The sequence below is a fragment of the Sturnira hondurensis genome, unplaced genomic scaffold, assembly GCF_014824575.4.
Source record: "Sturnira hondurensis isolate 20B ecotype Veracruz unplaced genomic scaffold, ASM1482457v3 Scaffold0002638, whole genome shotgun sequence".
In the NCBI taxonomy this organism is placed as follows: domain Eukaryota; kingdom Metazoa; phylum Chordata; class Mammalia; order Chiroptera; family Phyllostomidae; genus Sturnira; species Sturnira hondurensis.
In genome coordinates, this window is record NW_028075269.1 from 10,289,315 (window position 1) to 10,308,878 (window position 19,564).

The 19,564-nt window shown below is 36.9% G+C and overlaps 1 protein-coding gene across 1 annotated transcript in view; it reads right to left on the reverse strand.

Annotated features, from left to right (window-relative positions):
• The window catches only part of CSTF3 (cleavage stimulation factor subunit 3), a 75,367-nt gene extending 61,142 nt beyond the window's left edge, over positions 1–14,225 (reverse strand). Inside the window, exon 1 of the mRNA XM_037040472.1 lies at positions 14,025–14,225. Within this exon, the coding sequence (XP_036896367.1) occupies positions 14,025–14,051 (27 nt within the window). The 5' untranslated portion in view covers positions 14,052–14,225. The remainder of the gene's footprint in view (positions 1–14,024) is intronic.
• Between the last annotated feature and the right edge of the window lie 5,339 nt (positions 14,226–19,564).

The following is a 19,564-nucleotide window of genomic DNA, read 5'->3' on the forward strand; positions in this document are numbered from 1 at the left end:
CTCTCTCCTTCCCTTCCCCTCTAAAGATAAATAAAATCTTTTAAAAAATTAATATAAATCTTACCCTGAGTTCCACTTCTGGCAAAGTATCCTACTAGGCCATTTATTATTGTGTAACACTAGAAATAATTTAAATAACCATGGATGAAAATTTTTAATAAATATTATAATAAAATTTGTAGTCTCAGTAAAACCCAGGTCTATAGTTAGCCACATGGGTTTTAGAAAAAAAGTGTGGGTCAACTGGAGAGACACACAAATACATGCACTTACTTTATACTGTGTACTATTCTGGTGTTTGAATTTTTGCTATTCACCTGAGAAATATCTGCTCAATGCCTAGAGCGTGTGCTAGACACTGTTGAAGAGCACTTGGGATACAATAGAACAGACTTCTTTCAAAGGGGTTTACTTCTTGAAAAAACTTGAAAAATATTTTAAATAGCCCTGACTAGTTCAGTGGGTTGAGTGTGGTCCTCCACTCCTGTCAGGGCATATGCCTGGGTTGCAGGCCAGATCCCTAGTAGAAGGCGAGTAATAGGAAACTGATAGATGTTTCTCCTACACATCGTTGTTTCTTTCCCTCTTTGTCCCTCCCTTCCCCATCTCTAAAAATATATAAAATCTTATACAAGACACTTAATCAGGAACTAAAAACACCTAATTTATACTTGAACTGCTTTAGTCAAAGTTAACAATTAGTATTTCAAAGCAGTCTAATGGGAGAGCAAAGCACTCAAGATCCTCCTGCTGAAAATTAACCTACCAAAACTAAACAATGCATACTACAATCTGTAAAAGAACAGAGAAAATTCAGAAGATTGCATCTAATATTTGATTAGCATAATCGCAGCAAGACGTGTAAATATCTCCTTACTAAAATAAAGTAAGCCTTTAGTGACTCTTAGCACTGGGAGCACACCTGAATCAACTGGGGAAAACTGGATTTAAGGATGTGCAAGTCCCCCCCCCTTGATCAATTAAATCAGAATCATAATCTAATTTATGGGACTGGAACATCACTATTTAAAAAAAATTAAAAACAAAAGCAAAACACCTCTCCAGGTTGTTCTAATGTACAACTGAAAATCATGGCTTTCCAGGGTTTTCTAACCTTTCTTGGTCCCACAGTACCTTCCAGTTAACTTCTATGGGAACCCTGTGGACCCTTTCTCAGAATGATGCTCTTAAATACACCAACTATGAGGAATTTCAAAGGAAACCAACTGTATTGAAATATTTTTAAAACAAAGTTTTATAAACAATAAGATCTGGTAGCAAGTCTAGTGATGAGTGCAACATTATGTTAAATATGTTCCAATCACAGCTGTTGCTAACACTAGTGTGGTTTCTTGCCTATATTCATGATTAAAGAAAAGGCTCAATTTGACACAAGAGATTTGTGAAAATTAAAGAGTTCTATTTTCCCATCCAAGTTCATGGAACCCCCAAAATTCTATCTAGACACCTGGGGGAAGGGATTACTATGGACTAAGGACCCCTGCAAAGGATGTTGGAGATCAGACGTAAAAAACATTTGTCAGGCATTAATCATCACTCGTTAAATAACTAATAATCCCATTTCATAATAAGAAATATAATTAAATTACACGAAACTGCCCAAAGTCCAGTTAGAAGGTAACAGAACCAAGGCTCAGCTCTTCAGAATCTGTTACTTTCCTAAATATTTTTCTTTGGCCAAAGATGTTAAATGCTCATAATTATCTATACAGGTAATTCTCAAGTGCATTAACTAACAATGGAAGCTAACCAAAATGACCAAGAGTATACTCTGGTCATTATGGACACATTTAATTCTCACAATAAAAAGTCATTCATTCTCACAGGTATGAACCAGGTGTGTAGCCAACAACACATCTTTGTTTTCTGGCCTGGTTACCATACTGCTATAGCTAGAGCAAAAGAAAATTAAAAACTGAACAGTTTTGCTAATACCCACAAGGAGCCTATGCCTCCTGAAGGAATGGGGTTGTATTATTATTTCCTGAATTGTATGACATCAGAGGACTAGGTCACTTTAAGAAAACTTCTGGAAAATTTCCAGTGCCTATTTATAATGGAATGAGTTCAGAACTCTGCTTACTATAGAAAAGAACAGCTGTCCCATGCTTACACGTCCCAAAACGCATTACCAGAAACTCTACTGAAATCTAGTGTTTGTTTGCCTTTAGAATGAACTATAATCACATTACCTTTTTAAAAAATAAACTATAATCCCATTATCATTTTTTTTTTGGTTTTTAGAGACAGACAGACATCCGTTTGTTGTTCCACTTGTTTATGCATACACTGGTTGATACTTGTATGTGCCCTAAGGATGGAACCCACAACCTTGGCAGTGTATAGGGATGACACGCTAACCAACTGACCTAGCCAGCAGTCAGGGCCTATTTTTTTTTTTATTGAATTACTAGGGTGACATTGGTTAATAAAATGATATGCGTTTCAGGTATACAATTCTTAAATACATCATCTGCATACTATATATTGTGTGTTCATCTCCCAAAATCAAGCCAACAATGTGTCACTTTAAGGAGTTAATGATTAGAGGTGGTCAAACAGAAGCCCTAATAGATTTCTAAGGATTCAGTGTCCTTTCATTAGAGTATTCAAGAAGCTGCTTGTTTTCTTTCCTCTTTAGGTCTTTATGAAGTACATTTTCTTTACTTTTCCTGGCTTTCTTAAGGAAACCTGTTATAAATGAAATCTTTGTCCTGTACCTGTCATGAAATTTGTCATGAGAATAAGAGGTCTTTATTTTTTTCTTAACGTATTCTTTTCTGTTCCTTCTATTGTTCCTGACTTGATACCTTAGTTTCCTGAAGCCATTATGAAAACCATTCTCAGTTCACAAGATTTGTATGACAGTAAGATATGAAACTTAAATAAGAGTGTTTCTGCATCAGAAAGGTCTCTGAAAGTACTTCACTAAATTCCTATAATAGGGCACTTATATAAAGTGCCATGTCTGGCAAATAAAACATAAGAACATAATTGTAAGAAGGAGGAAAAAAACAACAATAAAAAACCCCAACCCCCCTTGAAGTATAGATTGCATCAGGACCATATAGGATCTTAACAGAAATTGTAAAGGACAAGTAGCCGACATTTTTGTTCCTGTTTGTTTTGTTTGTTTATTTTTACAAACCATAAATGTCTTTCATAAAGATTTTCAAAACTGAAAGTACTGTAATCAAGCTTATATAACTGTAAATATTTGCCTTTAAAGCTCTTACACATGCAAAAACTGTTATTTGTATGGGTGAAGGGGGGGGGGACAACGGACGGACACAACAGCTACTGTTCTCACTTCACTGGTTTTTAGCCTTAAATTTTTTTTTTAAATTTACTGAGAGAGACAAACATTGATTTGTTGTTCCACTTATTTATGTACTCACTCACTGGTTTCTTCTTATATGGGGAAACAAAGTGGGGACAATGCTCTAACCAGGGTTCATTATCATTCTTTAGATTTGAATGGAGAGTAAAGAGGGGGCCACAAACCAAATGAGCGGAACCAAAAACCAGACTGGTTTCCAAGGTGTGCCTGTTACCAATGGTATTAGGACTTCGGGAATTTCTTTGATTTGTACAATTTTAAAAACCAGAAAAATAATTCAACTGTATGGAGTATACAACGATGTATCAACATCTACAATTTCAATGGTTACAAAAACCAGAAAAAATTATAAATTTGAAAATGTGTTTTTGTATAAGGAGAATATATTACTGAGGAACTCTCCAGCACCTCTTCTATGAATTATTTTTCTAGTAGTGTATTGCTAAGAAATGAACTACTTTAGTTCCTTCTTTGTTTTTTTTTTAAAGATTTTATTTTATTTATTTATTTATTTATCTTTAGAGGGGAAGGAGAGAGAGAGAGAAACATCAATGTATGGTTGCCTTTTGTGCGTCCCCTGCTGGGAGTTGGCCTGCAGGGAACTGGACTACAACCCAGGCATGTGCCCTGACTGGGAATTGAACCGCAATCCTCTGGTTCGCAGGCCCATGCTCAATCCTTCTTTGTTAATAACATGCACAACTAGCTAAAAGTACGGAGAGGTCGAGGAAACCCACTGGATGTCTGACCTTTTAAAATGTCTTATTTAGGTCTTTATTGAGACGTAACACATACTCACAATTCACCTGTTTAAGTAATCAATTTAATGGTTTTTAGTATATTCAGAGGTGTGTAACCATCACTAAATTTTAAAACATTTTATCACCCCCAAAAGACATTATACTCATTAACAGTCATTCTCAGGTCCCAATTCCCTAGCCCAAGGCAACCACCAATCTACTTTTGTCTCCATAGATGTGCAGGTATTTCATGATTTTAAATGATTTACAATACATGTTCTTTTGTTTGTCTTTCACTTTGTATGTTTTCAAGGTTCATGCCTGATCATGTATCAGCACTTTCTATTACCAAAAATATTCCATTGTATCAGATATCTCACATTTTATTTATTCATTGGTTAATGGACACTGGATTCAGTTTTTAGGTGTTGATTTTGTGGTTTGTTTGTTTTTTTAACCTGAGGTATATACCTAAAAGTGAAATTGCTAAGTAATATGGTAATTCTATGTTTTACATTTTGAAGAACTGTCAGATTGTTTTCCAAAACAATTGAAACCATTTTACATTCCCATCAGCATGAGGGTTCCAATTTCTCCACCTACTCACCAACACTCGTCCCGTCCCCCCCACCCCCTGCCAATTCTCACCCCAGGATATGCTCATTGATTTCAGAGAAGGAAGGAAGGGAGGGAGGGAGGGAGGGAGGGAGGGACTTGGATCCTTGCTGCTGCCATAAGCCCCCAACTGGGGATTCAACCTGCAACCTTTTGTTGGTGTTCAGGATGACACTAACCAACTACGCAACCCGGCCAGGGCTTACCTACCCTTTTTGATGATTATAACCATCCTTGTGGGTGTGAAATGGTATCTTATTATGGTTTTGATCTATACTTCCCTAATTCCTAATAAAGTTCAGCATTTTCTCATTGGCCATGTGTCTATCTTCGGAGTAATGTCTATTTCTTTGCCCATTTTTTACTTGCGTTATCTTAATTATTGAATTGTAAGAGTCCTTTATATGTTTCAGATAAAGTCTTTTATCAGATACATAATTTATGAAAACTTTATCCTATTTGGTGGGTTGTCTTTTCATTTTCCATGCCTAATCTTTTGTTATGATAAGCTAACTCAGAGACACTGAACTTAAGACACTGGCCTCACAGGCCCAATGAAATATTTCAACAATTTTCAAAACTTTTTGTAAATTTCTTTTCACTCTTAAATACTGAGAAGACGAAGATATTTTTGAAAAAATGTGGGTTATTTCTATCAAAATATATTAAAAATTAAAATAAAAATGTAATTCATTCTAAAGGAAGTCATATTATTTATTTCCCAAAACAAAACAAAACAAAATTGAAAAGAGTAGCACTACTTTACATTTCGGGGTGATTACTTATTGTCTGGCTGAATTGAAGACATTATCTGCTTCCAATCTATTGCAATATGTTGTTTTGGAAGATATGACTACACTAGTTATGTATTTAGAAAAAGGAAAAGCATTTTTAGTAGCCTTTTCATATAACTGTAGAATGTGTCATATAGACCCTGGAAAACTATGAGTCAAGCTTTATTGAAAGTGCAAACCACTTTCTATACAGCAGCTCACTTATTAGGAAGTTGTTAATTGGGGGAGGGAGAGAAGCAACACACTAGTAAATTTGTGATAAAAAGAATAATCTGCTTTTTTTCTTCCCATTCCCACTAGGGAAGTAAAACTTGGACAGAAAAAAAGATAATCCTTGTTCTCTAGTTACCTATTTTTGTGGTAAATGGGGAGGTTGTTATGCTAGACATCATATAAAAATTAAGTTAAAATAAAGCTCAGCGGAAGTTTAAACCAAGTGGTAACTAACTGTCAAAAGTATGGGATAGGAGGGGGGAATGGTAAAGGCTTTAAACCCATAAAGCTCTTAACCATGACCAGTAGAGGCAGAAATGAGTCTCATTCCTGGTTTTATGAGTATTTTCCACTGTTAAGGGTAATGACTAAATACAGTAGAGGGAAGAAAATCAGTAAAATACTATCTTAAAAGGCTAACCACACTCAAATACTCTGCAATTTTTTCTCTACTTATTTTATCAAGAAATGTATTCAAGAGGGAAGAAAATAAACTATACAAAAAAGAAAATAAAGAGAAAAAAGAAAACAAAGGAAAAAAGAAAAGGAAAAACAAACAAAAGACAAAAAAAGAAAAAAATGTATTCAAAAACAACTTTTAAGGTCCAAGCATCGTCAATCCCTATGTACCTTATTTTGCCATGTATAATGCACACTTTTTTTGCCCAAAATTTTTAGGGGAAAATAAAGATGCATATTATATACATGAACATATAATGTCCATGGTCTATAATAATCCCATGTAAAATGGGCACGAAAATGTGGGTGCCCATTACACACAGGAGTGCATTATGAACAGCAAAATACGTTAAGTGGTTTGCAAGCTTTCATTCACATAAAAATCACCTGTGGTGCTCATTTCAAATGAGTATTATGAGCCTGCCTCACTTATAGAATCTGTTATAGTGTGTCTCAAGTTGGGACACTGCTATATTCTTATAAAGCAGCTAAGTGATTATGATGCAATGGACCATGGATTCCATGTTGAGAACCACTACCTAATCTACCTGGTTCTGTAAATGTTTTCCAAATGTTCTTTCCTTAACAAAAATACAATGGCAGCAGGCCTAAGCTTTTTCTTTCTTTTTCTTTTTTGCTAAAGCATTAAGGAAAACTGTATATGAATATATATTTGATGTCTCTATTGATAACTTTTTCAAAATTAAAAGTAGACCAAGGTAGCACTCTGCAAGAGCATGTTCAAGTCCAGTCCTAACTGAGCCAATTTATATGCAGAAAAGAAAGCACTTTATGTGACTAGTGATATTAGGACTCCATGCCAGTTTAGTTCTGTGTTCCTTTACCAGTCTGTTATGAGCCAGAATATGTACCAGGCATATCATCCCTTCCACCCTTCCAAAAACTAAAACTCTACTAAACATGTAAACAATCCAAAAACTTAGGGAAAAAAAATAGACTAAAGGTTATTGGTCCAAATAATTATACTTATTATATTTGCTTACTGAATTTGCTTGTTCATCCCCTAGGAAACAAATAGTTACAAAGTACAAATAAAAATCTTAAAAATCTTTTATCCCTGGCTGGTGTGGCTCAGTGGATCAAGTGCGGGCCTTCAAACCAAAAGGTTGCCAGTTGATTCCCAGTCAGGGCACATGCCTTGGTTGTGGGCAAGGCCCCTAGTTGGGGGCATGCGAGAGGCAACCAATCAATCAATGTTTCTCTTGCACATCAGTTTCTCATCCTCTTTTCCCCTCCCTTTCCCTCTCTCTAAATATAAATAAATAAAATCTTTTAAAAATTAAAATAAAATCTTAATACTTTATAATTTTAAAAAATGTGGCTTCTTTAGAACAAGAGTAGCCAAGCTACTAACTCACTAGATAAATTAAGTGAAATATCAGAAAAACATCAATTAGGACAATTTTGCCATTCTGGCTTTATTCAATATTTCCTGCTTATTATGAAATATCCATTCATCTAAAAGTAATTTAAACATTTGCCCAACTCAAATCCCCTTTTCTATTAGTTCTCACATCATTACCAACTTATAGCAAAACAAAAAGATTCACATTCACAGCTGGGTCTTATCTAAAGAGAAATAAATTTAGGGACAATGGTAGAAGAGCTTAAAACTATGAATTGTTTTTGGCAACTGTCCACTTAATAGGTACAAACTTGTGACTATAGATTTTGCTGTCCCAGAATGGGACATCCTATCCAGGATGTCAACTCCTGTATTCCCTGAACCTCCTATAACTCTACCGCTAAAGAATACAATCTCTCACCCTGGCTGGTAAAGCTCAGTGGATTGAGCACAGGACTGTGAACCAAGGGATTATGGTTTGATTCCCAGACAGGGCACATGCCTGGGTTGCAGGCCAGTTCCCAGGAGGGAATAGGGAATGCACGAGGGGCAACCATACACTGATGTTTCTCTCCCTCTCTCCTTTCCTTCCCTTTCCCCTCCAAAAATGAATAAAATCTTTTTTAAAAATTAAAAAAAAAATACAATCTCTCATAACAGTACCTCTCTGCTGCATCTCTAAGAAAAAACCAATAGTTCTACAAACACAGATCAATCTCTCTTAGAAATAATCATTCCCAAATATTCTGTATAGTCCAGTTTCCTTAATAAACATTAACAATAAAGACCAAATCAAATCTACCTGCCCCAAACCGTTATACTGAATATTTTAAAAACAGTCGGGGGGGGGGGGGGAGTAGAAAAGGCTATTACAGAAATATTCTATTCTTAAAAAGAATTGAGGCCAAAGAAAGCATCATCTAACATATATATATCCTTGGCCCTTTCCATCTCTCTTCCTCACACCCACAAACCCTCAAAAATTGGCTTTAAAATTGTTTGGAACTCCTAACTGCCAGTAAGTACTAATAACTATCCAACAAAATAAACCAGGCTTTGGATTTCATATTGTTGCTGTTTCATCTTTCTTTCCTCTTTAAATAAGTGTAACAACACATTTTTAATATTTTCTGTATCTTTACAAACTTATTTTTCACCAAAGGCAAAACCCTGATTTACGGCCTCAAATTCCCCTTTTAAGAACTAATGGCAATTTATTTGTGCTTCTTCAAGTCATGACATTTTTCCAAAGTGAGAATAATTCTGTCTCTATTTTAGCCTTTCCCAATTTTCAGATAGGCTACAGACTATTTAAAAAGTGAAGTTGTCTTTTTTTTTAAGATCTTCACTTTTTTTTTTGGTAAAGATTTTATTTACTTGTTTTTAGAGAGGAGAGTAGGGAAGGAGAAAAGTAGGGAGAGAAACATCAATGTGTGGTTGCCTCTCATGTGTCCCCCACTGGGGACCTGGCCTACAATGCAAGCATGTGGCTTGTTTGGAAATTGAACCAGTGACCCTTTGCTTCACAGGGCCGTGCTCAATCCACCGAGTTACACCAGCCAGGGCTAAAAAGTGAAGTCTTATTTCTAAAAGATAGGAATGTAGAAACATTTTAGGGAATTAAATGTTCTTATGAACTGACATGGCCCAACTCATTTCTCTCCCTCCTCTTCTCCAACAAGATTTTAGAAACCACCCACCTCTCATGCCCCAATTATTTTATTTTGTATTAATTATTTATGCACTTGTTTATACAAAACAGTAAGTTATTTGAGAACTTGTGACATCACATATAGCACTGGCTCAAATTCATCCATTTATTTACATAATACCTTTAAGTATGAAACAGTTATTTCCTAGGTTTTTAAGATGCAACAATAAATAAATAAATAAGGCAGCACCTTCACCCCAAGCTCAAACCCAGTGCAGGAACTCTACTAAATGCCACAGAGAGTACTGAGTACTGCACAAGGTAAACCAGAGCTAAGAAAGAATTCAATCAAAAGATGAATCAAGCAGCTAAAAATAAAATCTACAAGATAAAAATACAGCCATTAATTCCCAACAGGAGCCAGATTTTTTTGGGGGGGGGACGGACAAGGTGGGAAACCTATATATGCACACACTTTTGTCACTACTAAACTGGCGAAACAGTAAACATGAAGCTCCAAAAGAATACCCACAAACACTGCAAAGTAATTTAAATAGCTCTAGAAATGCAAAAGGGAACTTCCTTACAAGAGAAAAAATTCTGAAAAACCAAACTAAGCAAACAAAAAGAAACAGAATCATGGATATGGAGAACGTTTTGATGGTTGCCAGATGGGAGGGGGTTTTAAGGGAATGGGTGGAGAGGTGAGGGGACTAAGAAGTAAAAACTAGTTACAGAATAGCCATGATGATACATAAACTACACTGTAGGAAATGAAGTAGCCAAAGAACTTATATGCATGACCCATGGACATGAACAATGGTGTGGGAATTGCCTAAGGGAGTTGGGGGTGATGGGTGGAGGAGAACAAAGGAGGAAAAAATTGGGATAACTGTATTAGCATAAACAAAAAATATGATTTAAAAAAAAAGTAAAAATTTACAATAGGCCCGGACCGGGTAGCTCAGCCGACTAGAACATCCTCCCACAATACACCCAGGTTGCTGGTTCCTTCCCCCAGTCAGAGCATATCCAAGAACCCACCAAAGAGTGCATAAATAAGTGGAATAACAATCAATGTTTCTCGTTCTAAAAATCAGTAAGTAAAAAAAAAAAACCAAACTTAAATTTTACAATAAGCCTTAGCAGTGACTTTTGTTGTCTACAATCATTACTCTCTTTTGACGGGCGCAAATCCAGAGATTCAGGACCAATAAATGAATGTATATTTTTGAGTAACAAATTAAAAATATTGGGTTTATTCAAGAAATACTTTTTAAAGTTTCAATCCTAAAAGGCCAGAAGAAACCTACACTTCATATCTTGCAGTATTCTTTGTCTATCCCATCCCTGGCATCTTTCCAAAGCAAATACATGATTCAGAGTGGGTTTTATTGTTATTATTCTTCACTTTTATTTAATTTCTTTTTCTTGTCCATCGTTTCAGGCATTCCTGTTCCTCTAAATTTTCACTGCCTGTTGTCTTATACATAATAAAGCAAGCTAGGTGGTTCATAATTTTAATGAGGCCACTCTTTAAGGTATATTTTAATTATCGTTTCAGTAAAAGGTGAATAATACAGTATCTGGGATTTGCTTTAAAGTAACAGGTACTGGAAGAACTGTGAAAAGTATGGTGAAAACAAGATTTGCCATGAGTTGAAGCTCTACAGTAGAAACATTTTACAATTCTTTCTTTTTTTGAATGTTTGAAAAGTATCATTAAAAAGTTAAAGAAAATGAGGCCCTGGCTGGTGTAGCTCAGTGGATTGAGCACCGGCCTGTGAGCCAGAGGATCGCAGTTCAATTCCCAGTCAGGGCACATGCCTGGGCTGCAGGCCAGTTCCCAGCAGGGGACTCACGAGAGGCAACCATACATTGATACTTCTCTCCTTCCCTTCCCCTCTAAAGATAAATAAATAAAATCTTTTTAAAAAAAGTTAAAGAAAAGATTATATGACTATGACTCCTTATTGGTAATCAGGTGTCAATAAATGCTTTTAGATTGATAGAAAAAAGATACAGGAACCACCATAAAAGTTGGGACAAGGTGAGTATCCAAAAGAAAAATGGCTATGAGATTTTAACAAACTAAGTACAGAGAAATCTGAGTCTACAGTCTCAGTCTTTGAAAAGGAGAAAGGAAAAAGAGGACACCTGACAGAAAAATATGAGCCTAGTGGGTAGAGGCAGAATATTAGAACTTTTTACAAACCGCCACTTGTGACCTCCAATGTAATAACAAACTTATTCAAGGATTATCAATTGATAAGTAACGAGGTAAAAGGCTATTGAACACAGTATCAACCTACAGATGGCCCTGGCTGGTGTGGCTCAGTGGATTGTTCCGCTGGTCTGCAAACCAAACAGTCAACAGTTCGTTTCCAGGCAAGGCAGGTGCCTGGGTTGTGAGCCAGGTCCCTAGCTGGGGGCTTGCAAGAAGCAACTGATCAAATGTTTCTCTCTCACATGGATGCTTCTCTCCCTCTTTCTCCCTCCCTTCCCTTCTCTAAAAAAAAAAAAAAAAAGCTTAAAAATAAAAAAAATAAACCACCACAGATAACTAACTAAAAGGGAGAATAATCTTTTACAATTAAGAGAGAGGGCATTATCATCCTAACTAAGTAATCAAACTTAAACATCACTAACAGTGCAACAACCTAGCATGAAGTCACTTTTAACATAATGTTATAAAGTATTGTATCCAAAAATAACCTAAATATTATCAAAGCTCTTAGGTTACGATTCAGGAAATATAAAACATGAAGGGACAAGCTAGTGATACTGCATCCCAGAAAATGAGAAAACTGTCCTGCAGCTTCAAGTAGACAATATCCTAGGGGATAAAATATCAGGGGACAATTCAAAAGACAACTGAACAATGTAATGTAAACTGAGATTTGATACAAAAACAAAAACTCTAACTATGAACCACATTCTTGGGACAAAAATTTGAATGTGGACTGGATTTTAGAAATGCCATGGCATTAATTTTCTTAGGTGGGAAAATGGCATGATGATTATATAAGGGCACTGATGCTGAATTATGTGGGGCTGATGCTTAGTAATGAGAATGCTTAAATGTGTCTATTTTTTTTCAAGTAAGTAAGTATGTCGGGGAGATAAAACAAATATGGCAAAACGTTTACCAATTGTTGATTCTAAGTAAAAGATTTGTAGTGCCAGTGGTATTGCACTTTTAGTCTTTGTTTTCTAAACTTCGCAAAATAAAACTTTCACTGAGATTTTTTTCCTATAATTTTTCACCAACATTTCTCCCATTTAAAACACCACCCGTTCTGAAATATTCAAGGTCACAGCAACATTTCAATGTCTTTACAATTTTAGATAAATTTAAGAATTAGCAATGAACTTGAGCCTTGGCGGGTTCAGTGGATTGAGTGCCAGCCTGTGAACCTGTTACACAGGTTCAATTCCGGGTCTAGGCACCTGCCTCGGTTGCGGGTCAGATCCCCAGCTGGGGTCCCGCAAGAGGCACCCACACACAGATGTTTCTTTTCCTCTCTTTCTCCCTTCCCCCCTCCAAAAATAAATAAAATCTTAAAAGAAATAAAAAAAATCAATGAATTTGGGAAACTTTCAATAAAACTTTTGTACATTACTCTTAATTTCCAGATAACACACAAAGAGGTGGGGGAGAAAAAGGGTAAGTACACATATACTAATTTTAAAACTTTGAATTCTTGGGCATCATATAAAATGCCCAAGAATTCAAATTTCAAAATTCAAAATTCAAATTTTGACACTGTCAAAATTTCAGGACTAAAATCAGTTGACAGCAAACAAAATTCAGCTAGTCAATCTTTCCCGACGTAAAGAAATTTAGTTACCTAGACTACCTCCACGTTTTAAGGTGCAGACTTGGAAACCAAAAATCTAAGTGCATTTCGTTGCTATGGCAATGGGAAATTTCAGGAAACTGAGACTGCAGGATAGCTAGCCTCCATTTTAAAAACCATTTAACTAAACATACCAAAACTTACATCGAAAAACAAACTGAGTAATACCTTTTATAAAATATCAGTTTCATCTTTCAAACTAAAACGTAAACACTATACCACAAAATTCTGAATAAAGAGCAAAAGAAAAATCATTTATCTAATCTGTGAATTTTGAAATATTTAAACGTCACTTTTGTCCAGTGCTAAATCAGATGCTTTTATTTACAGGGACTGAAACAGGCTTCTCATTTCCGATATATCAATTTCTGCATTATCTGTCTTGCTGTAAAACGGAAATAAAATGTAAACAGAAGAAGGAAGAAGAAAAAAGAGAGGGAGAAAGTCACAAAATCCCTAATGTAATCTTACGCAGCAAAAGCATGCTCTACTCCCAGACTGTTCCCTTCATTCACTCTGGCAATAATCTACTTCCCCAAGCTAGTATAATCTCAAATTGTTTCTCAAGCTGGTAACCTATTTCTGGGTTCAACATACATCGGAGAAGGGGTGGAGGAAATAATGCCTACTTTTTGGAAAACGGCGAGTACATGTTTGAACAATCAATTCCTAACCACCCTAACATCAAAATGGTATCAAAGACATCCAATTATAGTTCCATGAATCTAAACTTCCAGGGTTATTGTCTAAATCAAATGTGTTGGTATTAGCGCCTAAAACAGAAGCCAAAACATGATTTTAAATCTCAGATCCTGCTCCCCATCCCCACAATTTTTCTGTACCAGGTCCTCCGGGTTCATTAGACCCCTGAGCCCTTCCTCAAGCGAACATGGCTGGAGAAGCAGGACGAAGAGAGACGTGAAGAGAAGAGGTCGCCACGAGGCCCCACCACTCGCCTTCCTCACCTGCTCCGTGGCTGCGTCTCCTGACATGGTCTCAGATAATTAGAACGTGCAAACTGGCCCGTGGTGTGAAGCTAGAAAAGAAAAATTAAACTAAAAACCACCCCCAAACCAATAAAGTTACCCACTGCCCGACACAGGCAAACAGCCAACACGAATCGCCACCGCCCACTCAGATATGAATTAAAATGGCTGCGCCCCTGCCGGTGGTGGAGAGAGGTGTGGCTTCTGTATTAACTTCCGGGGCAGTGGGCGGGGGCTATAATCACAACGAGCCGATTACACAACCGCGCAGAAGCAGAGAAACTAGGGAAGAGGTCATTGCCTTCCATGACATCACGGCCCTCCGCAGGAGAGACTGTTGCTGAATTGGTTGCTACCGGCTAGGAGGCGGGAAACTTTTGCTTGAATATTCGCGCGGCTATTGAAATTTAATTATCAAACTCTGGATCCCGGCTCTTCACTTTTGAAGCCTGACTGCCATTCCTTTAAGTTCAGGCCAATGGCCATGTTAGGGAGCGATGCTAAATGTTAAATGCCTTCTATAGTTTGGAGGTAAGGACACTGTCGAGGTTTTCTATAGTCTCAGCTAATGCTTTTTACGCTTCTTGGGGATGAGAGGGACAGATCATGCATATGTTAATTTATACCGTCACCATTCACTATTGTGTCGAAGGCTTTAAAGTCAATAAGGCCCAGGTATTTTGCTCGGCATCTCACCATGGTTTCTTGTCTGCAAAATGGATATAATAGCTCGCAGGCCGTGGAGCCAGACCGCATTCTTTTGAATCCTGGCTCCATCTCTAGCGTTGGGCAATTTAATTTCTCCATGTCTCAGTTTCCTGGCCTATAGACAGGAATAACAACAGTGTACCTGCAATTTTAATAAGTTGTACATGAAAAAATGCTCAGAACAGTACCTGGCCTGGTCTGAGAATAAGTGAGAGCTAATCTTCTCAAACTTTTTCCATTCAAGGATCATCATAAGATGTCTCCTTACACCCTCCTTGCCTATAGTGGCCTAACCCCAGATGAAGTAAACTATTCAACTTTTCCATCCATACACTTCTATCCCACCTCTGCCCATGTTTTTGCCTCCGCCCTTCGCACAGCCTGAATTACCCTTCCAAGTAATCAGATGAGCAAAAGATTTGTATTGACAGATGTATATTACATCATGTAACAACAGAGTACTGGTTAAATATAATCCATGGCATCTCTACAATGGGATGTCATGTAGCCAGTAAAGACACATCCATGATATTGTTCAGTGAAAAAGCAAAATATAAAAATAGTGTACATAAGGTAGGATGTACAGTATAATATACAGTACCTAGATTGTGTCAAGTATTTTTTCTCTTTATCTGTTTTCTAAGTAGGAACTAATGTAAGAACCGTATTCTTTAAGAATAATATTCAGCCCTGGCTGGCGTAGCTCAGTCGATTGAGCGCAGGCCTGCGAACCAGAGGGTCACGGTTTGAATCCCAGTCAGGACACATGCCTGGGTTGCAGGCTGGTCCCCAGCAGGGGACTCATGAGAGGCAAGGATACATTGATATTTCTCTCCTTCTCTCCCTCCCTTCCCCTCTAAAGATAAATAAATAAAATCTTAAAAAAAATAGTATTCACACCTGGTTGATTGCTTAGTTGGTTAGAGCATCATTGCCATACTCTAAGGTTGTGGGCGATCCAACCTGATACAAGAATCAACCAGTTAATTCATAAATAGGTGGATCAACAAAGTGATACATATCTCTCTCCCTTCCTGCCCCCGTCTCTCTAAAATCAGTTTTTTTAAAGATTTTATTTATTTATCTTTAGAGGGGAAGGGAAGGAGAGAGGGAGAGAAACAACAATGTATGGTTGCCTTTCGTGCGTCCCCTGCTGGGAATTGGCCTGCAGGGAACTGGCCTGCAACCCAGGCATGTGCCCTGACTGAGAATCGAACCGCGATCATCTGAGGCCCAGGCCCGCGCTCAATCCACTGAGCTACACCAGCCAGGGCTTAAAATCAATTTTTTAAAAAGGAATAATATTCATATCTATTGTTCAAAGTTTGATTCAAATGCCATTTTTCTATATTATAATTAAAAACTTTAAAGAATTAAAAGTTCAAAGAATAATACAATGAATACCTGTATAACCACACCTTGATCCAGTGACTAACATTTTGGTGTGTTTCTTTATATGTATGTATTTACTTATATAGTTTGGTTTTTTGCAAGATAATTTAAAAGTAGAAGAATCTGGGCTCAGCTTAGCTGGGTGTCTCTGGCTTCAGTTCCCTCCTACGGTTGTAGCTAAGTTGATGACTGAGTCTGAAGGCTCATCCGAAAACCCGACTAGAAAAAGATTTGCTTTCAAGCTCACTCCTATGGACCTCTGTTCCTCAGGACTGATACATTGAGGGCCTCATTTTATTTTTATTTTACTTAATTATTTTATTTTTTTGCTGACTGTTGGCCAGAATCCTCCTTCCATTTCTTTTCACGTGAACTCCACAGGGCTGCCCGACAATGTGGCAGGTGGCCCTCCCCAGAATGAGCAGTCCAAGAAAGAGAGAGAATATCCAGCACAGAAACCACTGTCTTTTATAACCTAATCTCAGAAGTGACATCCCATCATTGGTACCATATTTGATTCATCAGAAGCTGGCTGATAAATCCACTCAAGAGATGGGGATTACACAAGGCTGTGAACGCAAGTAAGTGAAGGTCATTAAGGGCTGAACTAGAGGCTATGTATTTTAGCACTCGGCCAGATACAATGCCAAGTTCTCATGGATATTAGCTGTAGTAATGACTCACTTTCCAAGTGGACTGAATCCAATGGGTACTTTTGGTTGAATTGAAAAGCAATCAAAATTTTGTTTTAGTAATCACTTGAAATGTGTAAAACATCACTAGAGCTTGGAAATTTATCCTGTTTTATAGTAGTTTAGAATGTATTGAGTACATTTCTTTCTTTGACTTCTACATCATTTTAAGGCTGAAAATAATTATGATACCAAAACTGTACAATGTTGGTACTTTATAACTAATCCTAAAGCCAATTTTACTTATGAACAAAATTGGGAGAATCCAAAATCAAAAACAAATTAAAAACAGCACAGAGTTTAGCCTTGGTCATTATGGCTCAGTTGGTTGGAGTGTTGTTTTGTAAACCCGAAGATTACAGATTTGATTCTGGGTTAGGGCACATGCCTACATTGTGGGTTCAATTCCTAGTTGGGGGACATCCTAGAGGCAACCAATCAATGTTTCTCTGCCACTCTCCCTCCCTACCCCCTCTCTAAAATCAATGAGCATCTCCTTGGATGAGGATTTAAAAAAGCTTAAAAGAATACAAAATACAGGACAGTTAGATTTATCCATAAGGATGGGTTAACAACTACATTGTCATATTAACAATTAAAAAAATAAAATGTATCATTTGATATTTATTAAAAAGTATTTGATAAAATTCCACACACATTTATGACTTAAGGAAAGGAAAATCTCTAACTAGGAATAGAAGGAAACTTCTCTGTCTGTTAAATATTTTCCAGAAATCTACAGCAAGTCACTTTAAATTACAGTAATGGTCAACTTCAATTCTACTGTTATGCTGCACTAGAGATATCAGCTAACATGAAGTGAAATACAAAATGTTGGAAAGTAAGATAAATCTGTCAATGATTTCAAACGGTACCTTCTACCTAGAAAATACAAGTAAATCAATTGACAGACTATTGGAGACAATAAAATCTAGTAAAATGGTCAAATAAAAGATGGATTTTTTTTTTTAGACGGGAAGGGAGGGAGAAAGAGAGGGAGAGAAACATGTGGCCACCCCTCATGTGCCCCTTGTTGGGGACCTGGCCTGCAACCCAGGCATGTGCCCTGACTGGGAATCAAACCAGTGATCCTTTGGTTTGCGGGCCAGTGCTCAATCCACTGAGTCACACTAGCCAAAGTGAAAGATCAACTATTAAAAATTACTAGTTTCCTATACTCCAGCAGTAATGGATTAGACAAATATCATAAATGGAAAGATATGCACATAATAGCATTAAAAACTGCAAAATAGCAGAAGCTGCTCTTGTTCTGGTCACCTGTGACCTTCCAGTTGCCAAATGCAGTGGTCAGTATTCAGTTCTCTTCATTTTATTTGCTCTACCAGCAATTACAAGACTAACCATTCCCTTCTTTTGGAAACATTTTGTTACTTGACATCCAGAATAAAAGTTTCTTGATTTTATCACTACCTCATTGGCTACAATTATACCTACATATGCATGTGTATGTGTGTCTGTATGTTTTAGCCAACTTCACTTACAAGGCAAATACTATTAACCGTATATTGTAATACTTGTAATACTTTATTACTGAGTTTTTGCTACTTGCAGTGTTTCCATGAATCCCCCAGGTGGCAGACAAATACAGTTTCCACTTGATGTAACAAATTTAGTTAAGAACAGTACTTCCTTATTGCAAATCATTAGAATTATTAATCAGAGTTCTAAAGTCCAGGCATGCCGTATGATTAAGGAACTAACTTTTTACAACTCACACATCAATTTTATTGGAAACAAATGACAATTATTAAATTCCTGAGCAATCATTGTAATTAGGTACTCTGATAAATATATATTTCACCTGACCCAACATTCTAACTACCTAGAAATGTATCTGGTGACTATGAATGCCAACATTGGGTCCTTGTTTGAAATCTAAAAAACTCATTAGTGTCACTGATAATAAAGCAAAAGCTCTGTTAACCAATTGATTGGATTTTTTAAAATTCTTTGCAGTTTTCTAGTTATTTCTAACTTTAAATTCATGTTAGTTAAAATGCTCATAAAAGAATGAGTGTATGTTGTATTTGATATAATATGCCCACATGCTATAAATACATTAAACTTACCCAACCTCCTGACCCTCCCAGATGTATTTTCCTAACGTTTCATTCTGCTCTGTATATTTTGACCTTTTCAACAAAAGGCTTGATAGGTACATGACAACAGCTATGTAGCAGTGGGCAGATATTTTAAAAGCTGTACAAGAAGGGCACAAATATATATGTGGTTATATTTTTTAAAAGTATATATAACACTTCCTAGCAATAAATTTTCCATGTACATGATGAAATTGCCTGGGATGACTGTTGTCTCATTGTGAATTAGAATGCCAATTAAACACATCTTTTACACATTTCTTTTTTTTTTAAATATTTTATTTATTTTATTTTTAGGAAGAGGGGACAGGAAGGAGAAAGAGTGAGAGAGAAACATCAATGTGTGCTTGCCTCTCATGTGTCCCCCACTGGGAACCTGGCCTGCAACCAAGGCATGTGCCCCGACTGGGAATCGAACCAGCGACCCTTTGCCTCACAGGCACGTGCTCAATCTACTGAGCCACACCAGCCAGGCTTTTACACATTTCTTAAAATTTAATTTGACGCTACTGCTTGAGTTGAAAAGGACTTTAAAAGTAAACAAAAAAAACCAGGCCCTGGCTGGTGTGGCTCAGTGGATTGCACGCCAGCCTGTGAAGCAGGGGGT